Source organism: Aulonocara stuartgranti (assembly GCF_965226115.1).
Source record: "Aulonocara stuartgranti genome assembly, chromosome: 14".
Classification (NCBI taxonomy): Eukaryota; Metazoa; Chordata; class Actinopteri; order Cichliformes; family Cichlidae; genus Aulonocara; species Aulonocara stuartgranti.
Genome location: NC_138950.1, coordinates 39,811,789 through 39,832,463, shown reverse-complemented (window position 1 = coordinate 39,832,463; position 20,675 = coordinate 39,811,789). Strand labels below are relative to the sequence as shown.

The 20,675-nt window shown below is 42.7% G+C and overlaps 1 protein-coding gene across 4 annotated transcripts in view; it reads left to right on the top strand.

Annotated features, from left to right (window-relative positions):
- Nucleotides 1–7,639: 7,639 nt before the first annotated feature.
- Nucleotides 7,640–20,675, top strand: part of sorl1 (sortilin-related receptor, L(DLR class) A repeats containing) — an 86,859-nt gene continuing 73,823 nt past the window's right edge. Inside the window, exon 1 of one of the 4 annotated variants that reach the window (XM_082504221.1) lies at nucleotides 7,640–8,179. In XM_082504221.1, the coding sequence (XP_082360347.1) occupies nucleotides 7,859–8,179 (321 nt within the window). In that variant the 5' untranslated portion in view covers nucleotides 7,640–7,858. Of the gene's footprint in view, nucleotides 8,180–8,466; nucleotides 8,489–18,019; nucleotides 18,042–20,675 lie in introns of those variants that run through there. The other 3 variants (XM_082504220.1, XM_082504222.1, XM_082504223.1) reach the window with 3 other exon arrangements.

Below are 20,675 nucleotides of genomic sequence, written 5' to 3'. Positions count from 1 at the left end.
TTCTTCTCATCTCTTATTTCCTCTGTTTGTCCAAAGCACAGTCAGTCACTCATTAATATTTGAGTGGTAACATTTTTACCTTGTTCAAAACACAAGTGTGCACAAAAGATGAGACCGACATGTTTCTCTACCAGCACGCGGCAGGAGTGTGTGCCTAAGAGGAAAGAAGTGGTTCGTCAGGGCCAAGGTGATCTTGTAAATTTTGCAATGAAATTTGTTTCCTGAGCAGATGACTCCGAGGAGACAGGCAGAGGGGTCTCCAGAAAGGTGAAGTGGAAAGGTCACGAACGAATGCAGAACAGGTGTCAAGCCGAGAGGCTCCACCTGCAGCGCCCACAACTCCCTCGGAGTAAATATAAAATGGACCGTATTCTCTACTCTTTATAACAACACTTTATACAACATGTTTCATACACACATTCATACTCAGATCAACATATTGATGTTCAGTATTTGTGCCAAGGTACTGATTCAAGCACACTGGAGCATCCAGGGATCAAAGCGCTAACCTTCCGATTATCAGAAGAGAGAAGGAGGAGAACTTTCAAATAAACAAACATTCCTGACACGAAGAATAAAGAAGTGGTGGTGTTTGCAGCAGCAAACAAACTTGAGCAGACTGATGGCACAGACCACGTCAATGCCTTTGTATAAATGTTCAGATTTCCTTCAGTTCTGTTCTTCCAGTGTTCAGCTGACACTCGGGTGGGTTTGATGGAGAAACAAACATGGCTGTGTCTCACATTGTAGCTGTTTACACGTGCACTGCAGCCCTGAGCCTTTGGAGAAATAACACTGAGGAGGTTGAAGTGAGAAGGCAAACATCACAGCCAGATCAGGCATTAAACAATCTGTAGCCCGTCATCTCCTTAATGTTCTACTTCCTGCATGCTCTACAAAGGAGGCTCCAGGAGTGGTAATACATCTAGAGCTGATAGTTTGCTGTACGAAAAGAAGAAAAGAAATGTGATGATTCAACACAGATATGGTAAACACTGGTCTAATAGAATTAACTGGAATGATCTGAAAAATAAAAGGGTTTCCTCAGCTTTAGCCTACACTGTTTAGTACTGTGCACTTATCCATCTCACAGTTACTAAATATGGCCAAATATGGTAACGTCTCAACATTAGAATAAACTTGGAATGAGTGGAAACACATGCAAACAGCAACATTAGTTCAAAAGACTTATTTGCAGAGGCTGATTGGATTTATTTGATTTGATTTAGTTAGTTTGTATATTGTTTAGCTGGGGTGTGTTTGTAATCAGACACACGTGAGGTGTGTTAGAATACCTGCAGTGTTTCACTGTTTAGGTTTTTAGGGGAAATCTTTTACGTTTTATTGGTGGCGGTATGACCAGCATCTATTCAAGGCGGGTTTTTTGAGAGGCTGGGTTGTTCATTTTTAGATGTGTCGCTGGTGAACATGTTAAACCTCTGCACGTGGAAAAAAGAATATATTCAAAGCTTTGAAAAACGACGGAAGGCTCGTGTGGCTTTTTCCCATCTGGTCCCCTTCACATCACCTTGCGACCGTTATAATTTCAACACATGAAACAACAGTATAGCTAACATTAGCACTGCAGCAGCTGAGCAGTCTGAAGGTGGATGGGAGAAGCCGCTCTTGTAATGAGGAATTACAATAGATAACGGAAGTTAGCTGCTTCATAATGACAGCAACTTAGAATAGAATAGCCTTTATTGTCATTGTACAGAGTACAACGACATTGGAGTGCCACTCTCTTGGTGCAAGTTTCAATAATAAATGTAAAATATAAAAAGTACAAAAAAAACAATCGTAAGTACTCAAACAATAGTATGTACAATATATACAGGATAGCAGCATTAATATAATGACAGTATGAATAGCAGCATAATATAATGACAGTGACGGTATGGAATAGGTTCAATTGTTTTTGTGCTTATTTACTACGGTGATAGCTCTGGGAAAGAAGCTATCCCTGAATCTGTTTGTCCTGGTTTTATGTGACCTGTACCGTCGGCCTGACGGTAATAGTTCAAACAGTTGGTTGCTGGGGTGAGAGTGGTCCTTGATGATATTGCCAGCTCTGCTGAGGTACCGAGAGTTTGCAGTGACCTCCAGGCTGGGCAGAGAGCAGCCAGTGATCTTCTGGGCTGTGTTGATGACCCTCTGCAGTACTTTCCTGTCCGCAGCTGAGCACCCTGCATACCATGTTGACTTGACACACACACAAAACCCAACAGCACAGTTAACCTCTTAACATCCACCAAGACACCAAAGACAATCTAGGGTCCAGACTTGGTTTATTTTAAGCCACATGCTAAACAAGCCATTCTTCAGAAAATAGAAGATGAGATATTTGAAATGAATCCTCGTACTTTTTTTAAATTACACTTTTCTTTTGCTGGCATTTCCAAACAGGTGAAAGGTTTGTTAATTTGGTGGAGGTTAAGACATTTACACCTGATTCAAACTAAACCAAACCAAAAACAATAGGCCTGTCTCTAATCTGCATTTTATACCATGATTAAACCCTGCTCCTGGCTGCATATTATACCTGTGATATTGTTATAACAAAGACTAATTCTTTTGTCCAGTGGGAATCCAGTCGATATCCAAATAATTCAAAGATTGTGCAGAAAAAAGGAGAATCTTGGAGGATGTTTCTGAAAGTAATCTCTGAAGAAAGAAATCAATGAAAGTAAAGTGGAGGAAATCGACCACCAACTGGAGATATTGTGGAGAAATATGGTAATATTGCAGAGCTGTATAAACAATTTGCACTTTGACTGCACACATAGCATACAGTAATACTTTAAAGAGGATGGGGAAGCACAGATTTATCCCGTCACAATCCAGACTGAGCGGTAGTAAAGAATACCAGAGAGAGAACAGAGCCACGTTATATTCAGTAAGGATTTGACTCACGAGAGTCTGTGTACTGCTCAGGGTTGGCCGTCTCAGAGACTTTCTGTTGGTAACATCTACACGTCTACACGTAAAGTGATTTGCTCATTGTGCATTCTTTTTATAGGAAGCAACACAATGTCTCTGGCCATACATAAACCTGAATTCTTCTAGTGAAAATGACAACTTAACATGCATATACACTAAACGATGGCACAGCAAATGTATTGTAGGCTTTCCCTAAAAAATCTGTACTACTGTTAGCTAATATTGGCAATATTATTGGTGTTGGGAACAATCCCAAATTCAGGTAAATTATATGCTGATAGTAAGGATGGTCTGCTCATTTTAGAATATGAAGGTACAGCTGAGAGCTAAAGCAGCTTAACCACAACTGCACATCTAAAAGTAAGTTACTAACATGCTTTACAGGGAAACAATCAACTGTTTACTTACAAAGAAATGAACAGTATTATTATTAGAATATTATATATTTATGGTACTTTGATTTTAATGAGGAGAGATGGAATATCACCCAAATATTACATAAAAGTTATAAATGGATTTGAATGCCATTGAGATAAATAAGTATTTGATTGCAAAGCAAAACATGACTTAATACTTGAGAAACGCTTAAAACATTTCTTGTGCTCGGTCACCAGGTTTGCACCCATCTCAGGAGGGATTCTGGTCCACCCCTCTTTCCAGGAACTCTTTGAATCTTTTATGTTCTTGGCTGACCCCCGGCAACTTCATCTTCTTTCCATAGGACTGAGGTCTTTAGCCACTCCATTGTTGCCTTGGTGGTATGCTTTGAGTTCCTGTCATCGTGAAGTGCAGTCCACAACCCATCTTCAGTGTTCTGGACAACACTCGTCTCCACCCACTCTGTGCTACCTGCACTACCTGTCTTCAACTCTTTAGTGTCCTGTCCATAGCTTGGGATGGATGACCCAGGGAAGTGTCCTCTATACTGTTCGGTGCAGTGACACACTGGATTGTAAATCAATCACTATGTGATTCAACTTTTAGCTTTAACTCTACAGTGAACTGTTTTTCATAAACTGTTTAAGGCAGACTTTTTTATAAATTGTCCTCCATTTTTAGAAGATCAAAATTAACGAGACAGACTAAACATAATTTTAAATATAAAAACTCTTTTTAATATGTGGATGACAAAACTTTGCAGTCAATGACTGCCTAAAGCCTCGAACCCATGGTCAGCACCAAATGTTGCTTCCTCCCTGGAGTTGCTCTGCCAGGCTTTACTGCAGTCGGCCTGAGCTGCTCCTTGTTTGTGGTTCTCTCTGCACTCAGTTTCAGCTTTGCAGCATTTGGCTGAACCTGAGCCTGGAGTTTACCTCTGTACACGTCAGACTTCATCCTTTTACTTATCAGCAGTCACATCATCAATAAACACTGGTGACCTGGTTACACTGGCAGCATGACGTGCCCATACATGCAACAATGCTGCTGCGTTACACAGATAATGTGGTCTGCTTTGAACCATGAGCCGTTTCACTCCTCCAGATTTTTCTCTTCTCATTGCTCTTCTACAAGTCGACGTTTGTTTCAGTTTGTTTCATCTGTCCAAAGATTTCTTTTACAGAACGGTGCAGATGTGCACTGCAAAGTCTGATCTGACCTTCCTGGTCTTAATCACCGGTTTGTACCTTCCTAAAAATCCTCTGCTTTCCAGTCGTGAAGGTGTCTCTTGATTGTGTAGACTTTGACAGGCATACACTCCTCTGCTAAAGGGTGTTCTTGATTTGGTTAGATGTTTTGTTTTTTACTGTAATTCTGTCATCATGTCCTTTAGTTGTCTTTTGTGGTCTTTCATTCCTTCTTGGCATTGCTGAGCTGGTCACTGTTTTCATTCTTTCTAATAAGCTAAAGCTTTTGCTGTCTCTCTGACAGGTTTATTTGGGTTTTTAAAAATTCTGATATTATGTCTGCTTCATTTGTCATGAGAAACGAGAGGGCAGGCCATCAAACAGCTTGTCACTGAATTGGGGCACTGTGTATGAGCATTCTTGTTATTCTCTAACAGGTTCTGCAAAATATTTGCAAAATGAATTAAATTCAAGCTGAAAGTCTGCACTTTACTCACATGTTGATTATTTGACTTGCGGCGTGCAGCTCGGATCTCAGCTGACCCTTCTCACCCTGGACACAGTCTGTTTGACCTGCTCCCCTCAGGCAGGAGGCTCCGGTCCATTCGCACCAGAACCTCTCGCCATAAGAACAGTTTCTTCCCCTCTGCTGTTGGACTCATGAACAATAACCATATGACTGTCCCCGCCACTAACACATGACCCTACGCTGTGTCACTGCATCATTCCATGTTTGCACTGATCACCACCTGCACTCATGTATATATCTTTCAACGTAGCACTCTTAATTCTTACTCTCATGTATATATCTCATGTATATCTCATGCACATATCTTTCCACGTAGCACTTTTAATTCTTATCCCCACTTTTATTTTTTCCATGTCTATTTAAGTGTTATTTATGACACTATGTTTGCACTGAAGCACCGCAGCAATTTCCTAATGTTGTAAACCTGCTCAACATTTGGCAATAAACCCCATTCTGATTCTGATTCTGACTTAAAATCCACAGTAGATGTTTACAAAAGCAGAAGAACAAGAATAGCGTCTTTGTTCCAAACTTTATTCAGACCTTCAGTATTTATCCTGGCATGTTCACCTTTCACCTCTCTCCCCGATACTCACACACATCCATTCTGTCTTGCTCGTGCTGACTGTCCTTCCTCTTCTTCCCAGAGCATACCTCCACCACTCCAGACTCTCTTCCAGCCTCTCCTTAGGCTCATTACAGATCTCAGTGTCATCTTCATATATCCTCCTCCACAGAGACGCCTGCCTGACCTCAGCCATCCTTCTCTTTCTCTCATTTTCTATATTGATCAGCTCCTCGAACTATTCACTTGTTAGCACATTTCCATCTTCATCATTAATCTAAGCTGCTTAATCTCTCTGTCTAGCCAATGATTCCTATTCTCCTTCTTTAGTGTCAGTCTAACATACCTCTCACTATAAGCCTCTGCTTTTGTCACCGTTCTCTTCGTTGTACACCTAGCTTCCCAGTACTCACGTCTACTCATCTCTTTGATTGTCACACTTTTTCTTCCCACCCAGAGCTTTTCAGCTCCTCCCTGAACTCTGTGTAATATTCGTCTTTCTTCAGCTTTCACCATTTAATCCTTTCCTCTGCTTTCATTCACTTTCACTTCTTGAATTGAAAGCCATCCTACAGACTACCAACCAAGCGAGCTCTCCCCTGATACCATCTTGTGGTCTCCTGTCTATTTTAGATTTTATCTTCTGCATAAAAATGTAGTCCACCTGTGTGCAGCCTCCTCCACTCTCATGTTATCCTGTCTCTGCCTCTTCTTAAGGTCAGTGTTCACAGCAACCATTTCCACCCATTTTGTAAAATCCACAACCATCTGTCCCTCTGTATTACTCTCCTTAACACCGTACCTATCCAACACTTCCTCATCGCCTCTGTTCACTTTATCCGATTTCTCCAGAATTCCTGTTTCATCAAACATCCAACCTGCGGGGCACGGATGCTGACATCATTCAACATCACCCTTTCAATTTCCAGCTTCAAACTCGTGATCCTTTCCGACACTCTCTTCACCTCCATAGTACTGTTCACATTTTCTTCCTTCAAGATTACCCCCACTCAGTTTCACTTCTTAACCATACTGTGCTCATTTACTGAGAGTGGCAGAACTGGAACTCCTGCATAAAATGAAAGCTAAGGGAGAACATCCAAGTCTACACAAAAGGGCCCTGTCTGTGTGAGTTCAATACCAGGACCTTCTTACTGTGTGGCAACAATAGCTGCTTAGCGTGAGGACAATGGTCATCAGTGCTGGGTGCCCATGGAGCTTTATATGTAAATGTGAGAGTAGCAATGATCCCTACAGCTAACTCAGAGCAATAAGACAAAAGATAAAGGCCTGCCGTGTGGTATCGTGGAACGTAAGTCTGCATCTCTTTCTTCTCTTCTTTCCCCCCTCACCCCCAAACCAGTGGCAGCAGATAGCTGCCCCTCCCTGAGCCTGGATCTGCCTGAGATTTCTTCCTTTTCTTCCCACCATTGCAAGAAGCCTGCTTATGAGCTCATTTGAGTGTTGTGGGATTTCTCCTGAATACTGTTGTCTTCACCTTACAGTATAAACCACCTTGACGTGTCTGTTGTTGTGATTTGGTGCTATACAAATAAACCTGAATGAAATTACACTGAATGTCTTTGGGTGCTGTGAGTGTGTTTGACTGTTTGGCAAAGCCCTCAGCCATGAATAAAAGCACAATGTGAATGTGAGACTGTCACTAATGAGAGCTCAACTAGTCACAGATTAATTTACCACCAGAACGTTTAATGTGCTACAGCTACAATATATTTATTGTTGAGGTGTAAGTGGTACCTTTACGGTCTGGTTGTATTTCTGTAATGTTTTGTGCGCTACAGCGTCATAAATGTCCCCTTTGTAAAACACCGTTTTCACTAATAAAAACGATGCTGATGTGTTTGTGCGAAGTAAAGAATTTACACGATAGTACTGCTTGCTGATACGTGTTACATAGCAGTCTGTGTTTGTATGTGCACGGCTTTGGCTCGGGCTTTCTACATTTACAATACCAGTTCATGTACCAGGCAGGCTATAACGTTTGCTGTTGCGTTGTTTTTTATTTGCATTTGTCAGAGTTGTCGTTGTGTAATTCGTGTGCCTCCTTAAACAAATGGCGTGGACACCGGGAGGCTTGTTCACAGCCTTTGCGTGTGATACCGATCCAGCAAAAGCATATTTGAAGCTGAGAAATGTGGTACTTCCTGAAATTTCCCATGGCTTGCGAATGTAGCAGTGGCTGCCAGTAGAAGGAGCTCTTCGGTCTTACCTAATCCAAAAGGCAAAACATACACAAACATGGCGTTATCACGAGCGGGCGAGATGCTGTCCTCTCTTCGCTGTTTGTTGTATTTATTGGTCCTCAGCGTGGCAGGAATAAACTCGTCGACTCTTCGTCTTCATCCTGAGCAGCGTTACATGCTGCCGCAAAACAGAGGATTTTTCACAATAGAAGCAAGTGAGGCTTCACTGCACGGAGATGGAGGTGGCTCCGCGGCTCGAGCGCTGCATCTGCCCGCTCGCAGTGGAATCGAAGGCGGGTCGGTCTCCAGCGTCTACCCGCAGCATCGAAGTCGCCGGAGCGCTGGTAAACCGGCGATGCCAAAGGTGTACGGCCAGGTAATATAACGCATTAACTGCGTGATCCGCTCACTTTGACGCGCACATCGAGCTTCACCTCAGCCTGACCTTACTGGTATGGGTGGCGTAAAGAAATTACGCACTGTTGTTTCCGAAGTAGCATCAATTCCTGCACCTTATGCTTGAAGCAGGCTCCTGTTGTGTGGGGGTCGGTTTACCTGATGCCTTTAAACGTCACACCGGCAGTGTAACATTACAATTCACTAAACGTTCATTCAAATGAATGTAATTGGTCAGCGGCAACCTGTCCGCGACACTTTCGACTGTCGCTGAAGAAACGAGACAAAAGTAAGACACTGCGTATGTTCAACGGAGTTCCCGAAACATCTCCTTTGTCGTGCCAGGGAACGGAAGCGTAACAAGACCAGAAAAGTGAATTAGGCAGAGGGTTTGGTGTCAGTGTAAGGGGACTGGTGCTAACGCTAGGTGCGAAACAAATGTCCGTGTCTTTACCTGCCGTCTCCGGGGGGTGGGCTGAAGTGAAATCACCAAACGTGGATCCCATACAAAGAGCCCACGGAGGCAGACAGAGCAAGAAATTCCAAATTTTAAGTGGAATTATGCGTGGAGCTCTCCACACCCCAGGTCACTGACCTCAGTTTGGCTAAATGTAAAAGCAAATGTTTTCCTGGTGATTTGCACCTTTGGGCCACTTCCACAGCTGCTGCATTGGTTTGTCCACTTATCTGTGTCCTTGCCCCCCTCGCCCATAGTATTCTTTGCTAAGGAGAAGGTGGAGCCCAGTAATGGTTAACTACAGTGCTCTTAAGTGCTATTATAGCATTGGTATTCATTACAATGCATTGTAATAAATATAATGCTATTGCACTCTTTGTTGTCTTGTGGGATTATACAGTTATTGAGCATGCACAGACGACAGCATGATGAAGGTTGTTTAATGAAGCATTACAGCTTCAGTTGTGCTAAGGGAACACAACTGACAGGAAAAAACAGCTCACTTCCACTAAAGAAAAAGGAATTCATCACCGTGGTTCTCTATTTCAAGTATGATGAACTTTGCTGGAAACCTTTTCAAGTCAACTGGCTTTTATTGTCATCTCAACCATGTACAGTGGTACAGTACAGCTTGAGATGATACAGCGTTCCTCCGAGACCGCGGCGCTACATATTACATACAACAGACGAACACAGGACTATGTAAAGTGCAATGTGCAAAAATTGCAAAAAAAACCCAAGACAAGAGCCTGCAATGGAAATGTGCTAAATACTGAGTATTGTGCAAAAAGTAACTTGGTGCCTGAAGGTGTGTGTGTGTGATCCCAGTCACTGAGTGTTCAGGAGTCTGAACACCTGCAGGTAAGAATCTGTAGACTGTCGTCCTGCAGTATGATAGTAAACAGGAAAACTTTGGGTTCAGTTCTGAAAGATGAACAACATAACATCATTGTTTAAAGAAAACTTTTTATTATATTCCATATTTTCACCAACCTGCCACATCATTCTTTGTGAGGGGCAGCCAATCAGAGCAAAGGGAGGGGAAGAGAGCTAAAACACCTTTGGTCAGACAGTGGATCAACTGAGGGGCTCTGCTAAGGCTCACTATAAGATGCATAAGGATCATTTTCCAATGAGGCATACAGATAAATGTAAAAGATCCAGAGAATCAAATGGCTGTAAATTTAGGAAACAAGTCAAGTTACTCTTTTGAAAAAGCAGCAGAAAAAAGTTGGAGTGTGAAAACAAATATTGTTTAGTGTTTAATCGGTGGCAAAATGTATATATTGGTTTTCAAGGAACAGACAAAAGTATCTGTGTCTGTTTAAAAACCCAACGAATGCTTTGTACGAGAGAAGAGAGGCAAATGGACGTGTCCACGAGTTGTCATCGAGCTGCTTTCTCGTGCTGACTGACACTTCTGGGGATGCCTTCAGTCAAAACACAGCTATAGCCTCCAGAGAGTCACATCGGGATCATGTTTTGTCACTGGTGAATGATAAGGCTGGAGGAGGTTGGCTGGTCGAGTGTTTGCTCCTCAGCTCGCTGTCCCCGTTGGCTTGTAGTGGTTTGACTAAACTTGTTAAGGTCCTCGAGCAGGCATTGTAATTAGAGGTAATGACTGTCTGAGTTGGGTGCAGTGTGCATACTTGATCGTGATCACATGCTCTCTTGAAACAGTGTGTTGTCCTAGAAGTGCAACACTTCAAACAGCTGCAGTTTGTCTGATTTGCTAAAATTGATATTAAATAATTGATAAAAATGCAGAAACACCCAGGAGTTCACAATAGGACTCAAGTTATTAAAAAATAGAAAATGCTAAGATTTTATTAGGCTGCAAATGTGTTCAAGGTATTTTTTTTATTATTCATTGATCTGCAGAGTCTCACTTATTTAGTCTTTAGGTTTCTGTTTTTTCATATTTGATAACCTCGAACTAGAGTGTATTTGGTTTTAAAACCACTTAAGGGACACTTAAACTATGTAGAATTACACTTTTTTTGTCAAAGTTAAAAAAATGTTGCGTAATTCAGCACCTGAGGCGCTGCAGGTTCACACATCTGGATCTGAGCAGTGTTTTCTGTCTGTCTGTGAACAGCATTAGTCATGCCTCTGTTATTATGATCGATCATAACAGCACTACAGCGTTTTACATGGTATAAAAGTGTCGTAAAAAATATCATTATGGTAATATTATGATTTTGCCAAAATTAACTTGATCTAACTTTGAGGTTAAATCAACCAACCCTTCTTTCCACTGATGCTCTGTGGGTTGGGCTTTGGCTCAGCCACTCAAGGACTGTCACTCATTGTCCTGAAGCCATTCTATTCTTCTTCTAGCTGTTTGCTTCAGGTCAGGATTAAAAGTAAAGTTAAAGTAAATAAAACTGTACAAACTGCTGTCAGAGAGTTCCAGAGTCTGGGGGCCAATGTAGCTCTGTCTCTTATAGTTTTCAGCCTCATATGCTGCACAGCCAGCAGGACCCTGATCACATGACATCACGGGTAGGGATGCTAATCGAGAACTGGTTCTTGTAGCGACCCAGTTCTCGGTAGTTCAGTTTCTTTGAATTTTTAGTCTGTTTATCGATTTATCCGTTCCACTTGCACTTCACTATACACTACAAGTGATTTCAGTTCATGTACCAGTGAAGGAAAATAGTGGGTCAAGAGCACAGGTATGATGACGATGGTGAAGTGCAAACGCTCTGTGCAAGCGTCTGCACAGACGGCATGCTGAGGCTAAGCTAGCCAAGAATCCAGAGTGATGTTAAAGCTGACCCAGCCCTGCAGACTCACCTCCAACTTCAACAGGTACCAAACTGTTTCTACTGGTTTCTAAAGTAGAATCACCGTGGTGATGGCTTTGAAGTCTGTTTGTGCTGGTTTCATTCCTGCTTTGTGCTGTAAACTTTGCATTAATGGCTAAATACTAAATGGCGTTGTTCCCGCTGGTGCAGGGTCCGCTCTTCAGCAAAGGTTTCTCCACTTGGTTCAGTCCAAGGCGTCCTCAGGTGATGCGTTGACGGTCTTAATGTCTTCCTAAATTTTGTCCATCCACTGTTTCTTCGGTCTGCCTTGAGGCCGGCGTCTTTCTGGGTCGGTCCTCATAGTCGTTTTTGCTACAGAGTTCTCATCACTTTGAATCACGTGTCCATACCACCTCAGGCGGGACTCAAGCATCTTTTCCTTAATTGGGGCTACACCTAGTCGCTTCCGTATGTCTTTGTTCGTAACACAGTCCCATCTTGTAATTCCCAGGCTCCATCGAGAATGCGCATCTCCAATGGCGTTTAGGGCCAGTTCATGTGTGGTCAATGCGGGCAACATGCAGAGCCATACAGGGCTACTGGGCAACCACCGTTTTGTAGATTTTTCCCTTAAGTCGATCTGGCACTCTTCTGTCACAAAGGACACCAGTGACTAGAGCAGGGCGATATGACCAATAATATTTATCATGATATACATTTGAAAATTTGTTTCAATTCCTTGGAATCGTTTGCCACTTTTAAAAACGATTCCCTTATCGATTCCAGTCGCCCCGAATAACGTCATCACGTTGAGTAGCGTCTTTTACCCAGTAGGAAACACGGCGCCTGAGCGGCACAAACGCTCAAAAGTTTGGTTACACTTTATGAGAAAGGATGACAACAGGGCAACGTGCAATACTTGCAAAGTAGAGATTTCATCAAAGGGAGGAAACACTACGAACATGCAAAAGCATTTGCTCAAAAAACACGCGATTGCTTTCAACGAATGTCGTGTTTTTGATCCGCTCCGGACTAGCGAAGCTCAACCCAGCAGCAGCGGTAGCGTTTCCACGTCCTCTCCCGTTAATACTGCAGGTAACTAATCAATTAGCATTGCATATTATGTTAGCGCGATTTACCTTATTACAAAACCTGCTATTACTGTGCGTTGCATTTAGATAACCATGATGAGAGAGACAGAGTCTGGCTGGCTCAGATGCTGGCAGTTCTCGCTGCAGTCTACCGGTAGCGTCTCCTTTCAGGCCAGGATAGACGAATGTCACCCAGCAGTGTCTAAGTTTGTGGTCAAAGGCTTGCACCCATTTGCCACAGCACATGCCCCCGATTTCACTTTGGTAAGTGAATGTGTTTAATTGTAGGCAGGACATTACTGGATATTCTTGTGTAATTGCTACAGAATAATTTATGTTAAACTTTGTTATTGCTACAGGAGAATATTTATTTTATTATTTTACATATACTTTTTTTTTCCTGGGGACCCTGTGACACCCCATTGAAGAGCCGTAGGCTGGATCTCTTAAGATCTCACTGTTGGGTTTGTAAGGCCATGTTACTCCTAAATTTCTATCTTGTTCAAAGAGAAGATATAAAACACAGTTCCAAGCTAATCGACTTTAGTGTTCTCCTTTTAAAAAAGAATCAATAAGAGAATCGATAAAGAATCGAATTGTTAAACAGAATCGAAAATGGAATCGGAATCGTGAAAATCTTATCAATACCCATCCCTAGCCGTGATGGTATCCATACAAAGGATAAAGAGGAGGGGTGATAAAGCTGATCCTTGGTGGACTCCGACGCTAACTGGGAAGGGAGGTGATAGTCCAGCGGCGCATCGGACTGAACTGGTGACGTTGTCATAGAGGAGCTGTATCCATTTGACATACACCTAAGGGACACCATGCGATCTTAAGAAGTGCTATATGAGGTCATGGGGTACCCTGTCGAAAGCCTTTTCAAGGTCTAGGAAGGCTGTACCATCTTGTTCTTTTCCCTTTGCTTCTCCAGCAGGAGGCGGGCAGCGTGTATGGCGTCAGTTGTTCCGCATCCCTTCACGAAACCGCATTGGTTGTGGGTGACGTTGACAATTTCCCGAAGACGTGCATTGATGACTCTTTCGAATATTTTCACCGTGTGACATAGTAGGAGAATAGGACGATAATTTAAGCATTCGGCTACATCCCCTTTGTTCTTCCATATGGGTATGGTAATACTGGTAATACTGGTTGTCCAGACCTTCGGGACTTCCCCTGTGCTGAAAGTCTTGTTAAACAATTCTGTCAGGATGGCCATTCCCGGTCGCCCGAGAAGCGACCGGGAATGGCCATCCAAAGATAAGGGACCCATCAGATGCTGAAATGGCCAAACTGGTCGGGACTGGTCCAGTGTGATTCGTGTACACTCTGGAGCTGGTTTTCCTTGCAGGTCTCTCTGCATTTATTCTTCTCTGACCAGCTTTGCTGTTGCATCTGCTTCGGTTGGGATATCGTCTGGTCCAGTTGCTGCTCCAGTAGGAAGATATGTTTCAATAACTGTTGAAATTGGTCTGAAACTGCTAAGAAGGCTTGACCTTCAGTTTGAATTTAATTTTTCTAAGGGACCACAAGATGAACCACGAATGTTGTGGAGGGCAAAACCAATAAGCTGAACTCAATTCTGCTCAATATTAATTTGATCTCTACATAAAGTGTTACTGGTAAGAACAGATGTTACGATTAGGCAATGAAAGGTATATACTATACTAGGGTATAGTAAAATGCCAACGTTTTATCAGCATTTAATCAAAATGAAGCCTTAAAATTTCAATGACTTTTAACTTTAAGAAGCTTTATTGTTAGAGCTGTTCTTTAGTCTGTTTTGGGCTTGAACAAGTACTTTAAAGTCAGCATCACTGTCTGATGTGGAAATTCGAAGCACAGTCGTATCAACAGGAAATGCCAAATCTGCGTAGCGCTCAGAAGCAGAAGACAATGTCATGATCTTGCTTTTCACAAAACTCTTACATTTCGGCTCTCTGTTTATTACTTTGTCCAGGCTGAGCCGTCTAACAGCTGAGGGGTGGCTTCTGTCTCCCAAAGTGTACCAGACTGTGATTAAGTCCTCTGTCCTGATCAAGTGAATTATTATAATTACAACACCAACACCATGGTTAATTTTTAGCACTGACCGACACAGCACCTCCTCATGTATAATACGGTTCAAAAACTCCAATTTTATTTCTCCATTCATTTCAGTCTCTTTATTTTTACGTGGTTGAAAAGTCGAACATTCACCCATCGGTTGTAACACGTGACTGTTTGTCAGGTGTAACCAAGCATGCTGTCATAGTCCCTTTGATTCAGTGCATTTCTGCCATCTCCCTGTAATTTCAAACTCATTGTTATCACATGTGCAAGCTGGGATATGAGTAACTGGGTTTAGTCATGGACTTCACAGGTCTCGTCCAGAGCCAAAAATAAAAAGTCAAAATGATCTGCTTGGCTTTTAAACAAAGCTCCAGATTTCCTGCAACGTCCTCGATCCGTCTTATGGTTTGCCTGGAGAGGGGCAGAGTCTCAAATGCTTCTTATTTCTCAGGGGATATCAATGCAGCAGAGCTTAACAAAGATAAGGGACCCATCAGATACTGAAATGGCCAAACTGGTCGGGACTGGTCCAGTGTGATTCGTGTACACTCTGGAGCTGGTTTTCCTTGCAGGTCTCTCTGCATTTATTCTTCTCTGACCAGCTTTGCTGTTGCGTCTGCTGAGAATCATTTTTAACTTGATGCTCCCATCAACAGTCTCATTTTCAATGCACAGCAATGAGCCAAACTGTTAAAAACACATCTAATATTATCTAATATTACATAATTTTAAGGACTGACATGAGCATGCACTACAACCTGCAATCCACTTCCTGGATGGTTCTGTGCTCAGCTGGATCGTTAGTTTGAATTTCAGGCTGAGAGTAAGGGAAACATCAAACTTACAAACCTCACTGAGGTGCGGTGGGGCTCTCCCACACCCATGTCACAGGTTTTTTGTTTTTTAAACATACACTGAGATGTTGACACAGAGAGGAAATAAAACATGTTGTCATAGATTACTGTCTGGTGGTGTGCACGGCTGGTACATTAGATGATCAGTTGTTGGTGTTCACCTGAGATATTCACCAGTTAAAGTGATTATTCATATTTTCTTAATGTCTGTTGATTGTTATGTATCTGTACGGCAGGATGCAGCAGCCTCTGTCTCAGGAAGTTGTGAAAAAAACTGTGAAGTAAAACAGATGAGAACCACAGTAACCAGTGTTGGTCGGCAGTGCTTTGATGTAGAAAATCAACCTTTCTTTGTAGGCTGCAGCACAGTGCTGGTCCTCATTCAGTGCTGGAAGCTAACCTGCAAAGAAGGCTTCTGCTGCTAGCATTCACACTAGTCACACTCAGCAAACTAATCTGACCAATGAGCCGCCTGCATTTCAGTGTTAGGACTTGCTTAAAATTCTGATTAATGAACACATAAAAATTACACAGACAATTTTAAACCTCATACATTAGACTGGACGTTGGACTTGCAGTGTGTATTTTTGTTACCTAGTGCCACACAATAAGACCAGCCCAGGCATGTCTGAGAGCAGGAGCCATGTTTCAGGCTTCAGTGTAGTAAAAATTGAGCTGCTTCTACAGCCTGTGACAAAGCACCAAACATGCAAGAAAACTCTTACCACTAAAGGGGGAAGCGACAACCGCTGAGCCAAAAAACACACTGCTAAAGACAACCAAGCTAGGAAGGAGGCGATGCTAACAGCTGGTGATGTAAGGCTGAAGAGTAAACCAAACATCGCTGTAGCATTTGCTATTTACACTCTAAATCACAGGCGGAGCAAATGGTGGATGGAAATTACTGATGCAGTTATGTGGTGGTAAAAGCAGCTGGTTAAAAAGCTCGACAACGTCCCAGGTAGAAAATATTTCTCACTTTTATTATGAGGCAACATTGTGCAGGCTCCTGGGGAATTACAAGAAAAAACTACTTTAGTTATTGTAAAACAGGATTTACCAACACTTCCAGGGAAAACACTGCCTAACTTTAGCTTATGCTGTGTCGCTGCTGTTGCTGCCGGCACCTCGTGGCATCAGTGACAGTGGAAACCAAGGATGGATAATGCTGTTTGTTTTGTTAGCACAAATCAATGCTGCTATCTGCAAGCTGCAGTCACTGCAATTTCTTTCTCTAAGTCATCATAAATATAATTATCGCAAATGTCCTTGAAAGTTTTTGATTTTCATTGTGGATTTTAAGGCTACATTTTCCATCTCGAGTTGATTCAGACAGACGTTAAGCTGCTGGATCTCACACAGCACAAAAGGAATGTGCTTTGTCAAGCGATTTGTGGGTATTTTGAGCGTAGACAATTCAAAAACAACAATCGGGGACAATAACCACAGTTTTGATCTTTGAGACTTTGCTCTACACGACTGTTCTGTTTAAGAAGTTGGACAGATGTGCACAGAGAGACCAATAAATATGTCACACAACCCAACTGACGGGGCGCTCACTTTCTCACTTTAGACATCCCGTACATTTCAATGCCCCCACACCACCCATGTCTTCAAACTGCACTAGTGTGTAACAAAAACGTGCATGGTGCATGTGAGCTGCCCGATCAGCTGGAGTTGGTGTTGCGTTTACAGCAGCATCGATCTCTCCACCCTGAAAGCAGTAGACGCGGTCCTCTGAGCAACAGCGCGCCTCTTTACGCTCTGCTCTGATGCTTGTGTGCTGATTCTGGTGCTCAAACCCTCTTTAAAATTCACCACACTGTCTCACTGTGAGCTGTCTGCACGCAGCCCACTGTGTGTGCATCTGCTCCGGTATGAAAACGACCTCATTGGTTTTTATCTGGTCGAGTTTGTAAAGCTGCTGTAAGACGTATCAAGCAGAGCCTTCTCGGTGTGGGCCAACTTGGGCCCATGTCTCAGTAGATCTTTGTAGCATTCATCATTTTCTATCGAGTGGCGGCATACCACACAGTAACAAGGATGTTCAACATTATCATTTGCCTGCCTTTCATTTGCTTTCATGCATTATTTTGGTGTGGAAGTTCTGGAACACCTTGCTTTGTGAGTCTGCAAAGAACTCGGAGGTCTGCAGTCACACTGGGAGGAGAACAGGGGCTCAGTTGTGTCTCGTCCCTGTTGCACTAAACCACCGGCCGGCCTGAGCATGGACACTGGACAGTCAGCTCGAGGTGAGAGTGCAGCGAGACTTCTCTGCCGGCCAGTCCTGCAGAGATGATGTCATTGTTTCAGTCGGGCTTCGTCGACTCTCTTGGCCACGCTGCCACCCCCTAACGCACACACACAGCTGAGCTGAGGAGTGGGGAGGGTGGAGAATGGGCTGAATGCCCGTGCATATCGTTGGTGCAATCCACTCCTTGGTACTACCAGACACTGAGCCGACCGCCTCCATCCTTCCAAAGAAATATGAAAGCACTAGAAGGGTGGGAAGCAAATGTGAGCGTTTAATAGAAATCTTTCATGTTTTTCCTTTCATGGTGGCGAGATACTTGGAGCAGTTAACACTTTGTTTTTGTGTGTGTGATTTCTTAATCCAAATTTTGACTGAAAAAATGAGGTATGTACAAGCACCACAAGAATATCAGTGCCATGCAGACTGCTTTCTGTCATAAAGCCCACTCGCGAGGCCCTGCGGTATTATAATTATATACTTCAGCATCCACTTTATGACAATAACTAACAGAGCGGCGGTCTCGTCCAGCTCCACCATGTTGAAGTGCAGCACTCGACCTGAGTATAGTGGCACAGGATGCTCTCCACTTGTTGTAGCTTCCGGTTAGTGCAGCTCTCGGTCCAGAGCTGCTGTCTCTATCCACGGTTCAAGACTGTGGAGCTGCACTCTGTCTAACAGTGGACGGGAGTCTTCTCCATCAGAGTCTTGATCGTCTGTCCAGGAGAAGCTCAGAATGTTCAGCTGCTGCTGAGCGTTTATGAGGAACAATGTTGATGATATCTTTTGTAGGACGGAAAAAAAAAAGCTGAAGTGAGTAACTGAACCTGATCTCCGTGTGAACTGCTTGTGTCTGATGGTGCTGTTCTGAGTACATTCCAGCTCCTGGAGCTTTTGTCAGGAATGTTGAAGATGGATTTCTTGGTGTAGGGTTGCAGAGTTATGTTCATGTATGAACATGGGTAAAACTGCACAGCGGCGTTCAAACAGGCAAAGGGATCAAGTTGAGCTGTGTCCTGTGGTCAGATGTTGGGTGGTAGAGCGCAGTCTATGCACGTGTCTGCATTTACCCAGGGAGCAGTCTTTACACTGGGTTACCTCTTTGTCTGGATCTTGTTTGATTTGAATGTTAATGTTTCACTCGGTGCTAATCCTGCTCTGCTGCTGTGTGTGTGTCCTGCTCCCAGTGACTCATGCATAAGCCTGGTTTGCTGTATTTCACCTCAGCCTGTATGAGGCTGACACGTCTCATACAAAGCACCAAACACTGCAACAGCATGTGCCACATGAACCATTTCTCCACCTGGATGATGTGATAAATAGACTGGTTTTTATATATAGTACACAATAGGGCAGGGCAATATGGACAAAACTATTTTCAAATATATATTTGAAAATTTGCGATATAACTGACGCGAGACAAAAACAAAATACTTTATAACTCCACAACTTTATTAGTGCAAAAACCCATCAATTCTTTTTCACTTAAACAAGCAGCTGTTTTTTATGTACATTAAAGCTTTATAAAAATGTAACAGTGCAAATGCAAATTCATTGCTGACAGTTTAACCAAAAGGGATTTCCAACGGAAATGGGCTGACACATCCTGAGCATAACCATGTATAATATCCACACAAGTTAAAAAGAGGTGCTTTGCAACATTAAACTGCAGTGTGCAGTATGCATTTTTCGGACCATAAGGTGCACGGGATTATAAGGCACATTAAGCGAAACAAAGCAGTCAGATAAATCAAACTTTATTAAACTCATTCTTCTTGCTTCCTCCACTTCTGTACCATTGATTCATTAATGTTGAATTCTATCACAGCTGCTCTATTCCCATGTTGTTGCAGTATATCAATGACTAACCTCGTATTGTGGATGGATTATCTCAGTTGTTCTCCTGACTGAAGTTTGGTCCGTTTACAGCATCCTGCCATGCGATTGCATTTGTCCCTAACTATCAGGAACCTTAACGTTAACTTTTATAAGTGGAAAAGTGTTAGTGTTCGTCCTCCAGATTCACTGTTTATGTTATGCTAACATAGCTGTGTCGCTAGCGATCACGTAGCACATCATTATATACCAGCTAGCCCAACTTCAGTAACCCTACAAACGTCACTGCTGTTTAGTTTCCTGTCTTCATTTATGTTGGAAGTGATAGCAGAGCTGTACGTTTGAATTTTTTCAGAAATCTCTCAGTCAGAACATGCTATATCATGCTTAGGTAACTAGCGAAACTAGCGAGCTAACTTCCGCTAGCTTCCTGCTAACTTCTAACTCCGTGAAATGTAATAAATTCTGTTTTCATGGATGCCTGGATGTTAAAATTAATTGTTACACCCGGTAAAGCAGCAAAGCTGATGATTTTATTAAAGATGAAAGAATTTAGACAGTTTTTAACTCTCAGTGATGCTGCAGTGTTCGTTTGACTTTGGGACTTGAAGCAGACGGAGTTTTGGACCTAGATTACTCCCAGATTTACGAGCATCTTAGTCCGACAAATAATAATAATGATAATAAAAATATTGGATTGCATTTATATAGCGCTTTTCGGGACCCCTCAAAGCGCTTTACAATACCACTATTCATTCACTCTCAAATTCACACACTGGTGAAGGCAGCTACAGTTGTAGCCACAGCTGCCCTGGGGCGCACTGACATACAATACAGCAATAACAACGGCCGCTTGCATGTTCTACAAAAAAAATGTGCTTTGTTGTGTATCTGACGGACAAACACCAAACCAGTTCCACATCACTGAAGTTGCAGCGTTTTTACAAACCAGTTCTGGTTCATTTCTTTCACTCAACGATCCGCCTTTCTTATTCTCTGTTGCCGCCATGCTTTTTGGCCATGTGCATATGAAAACAAAGGCACTGCACATGCGCGTTTTACTCATATTCTGTTGCGATATTTTATTTTCTTATTGTTGCCTAACATTGTATTGGTATTACAATGAATGATATGATATGGCCCAGCCCTACCGTGGAGCAATGACAGGAGGAGACTGGCCTAAAG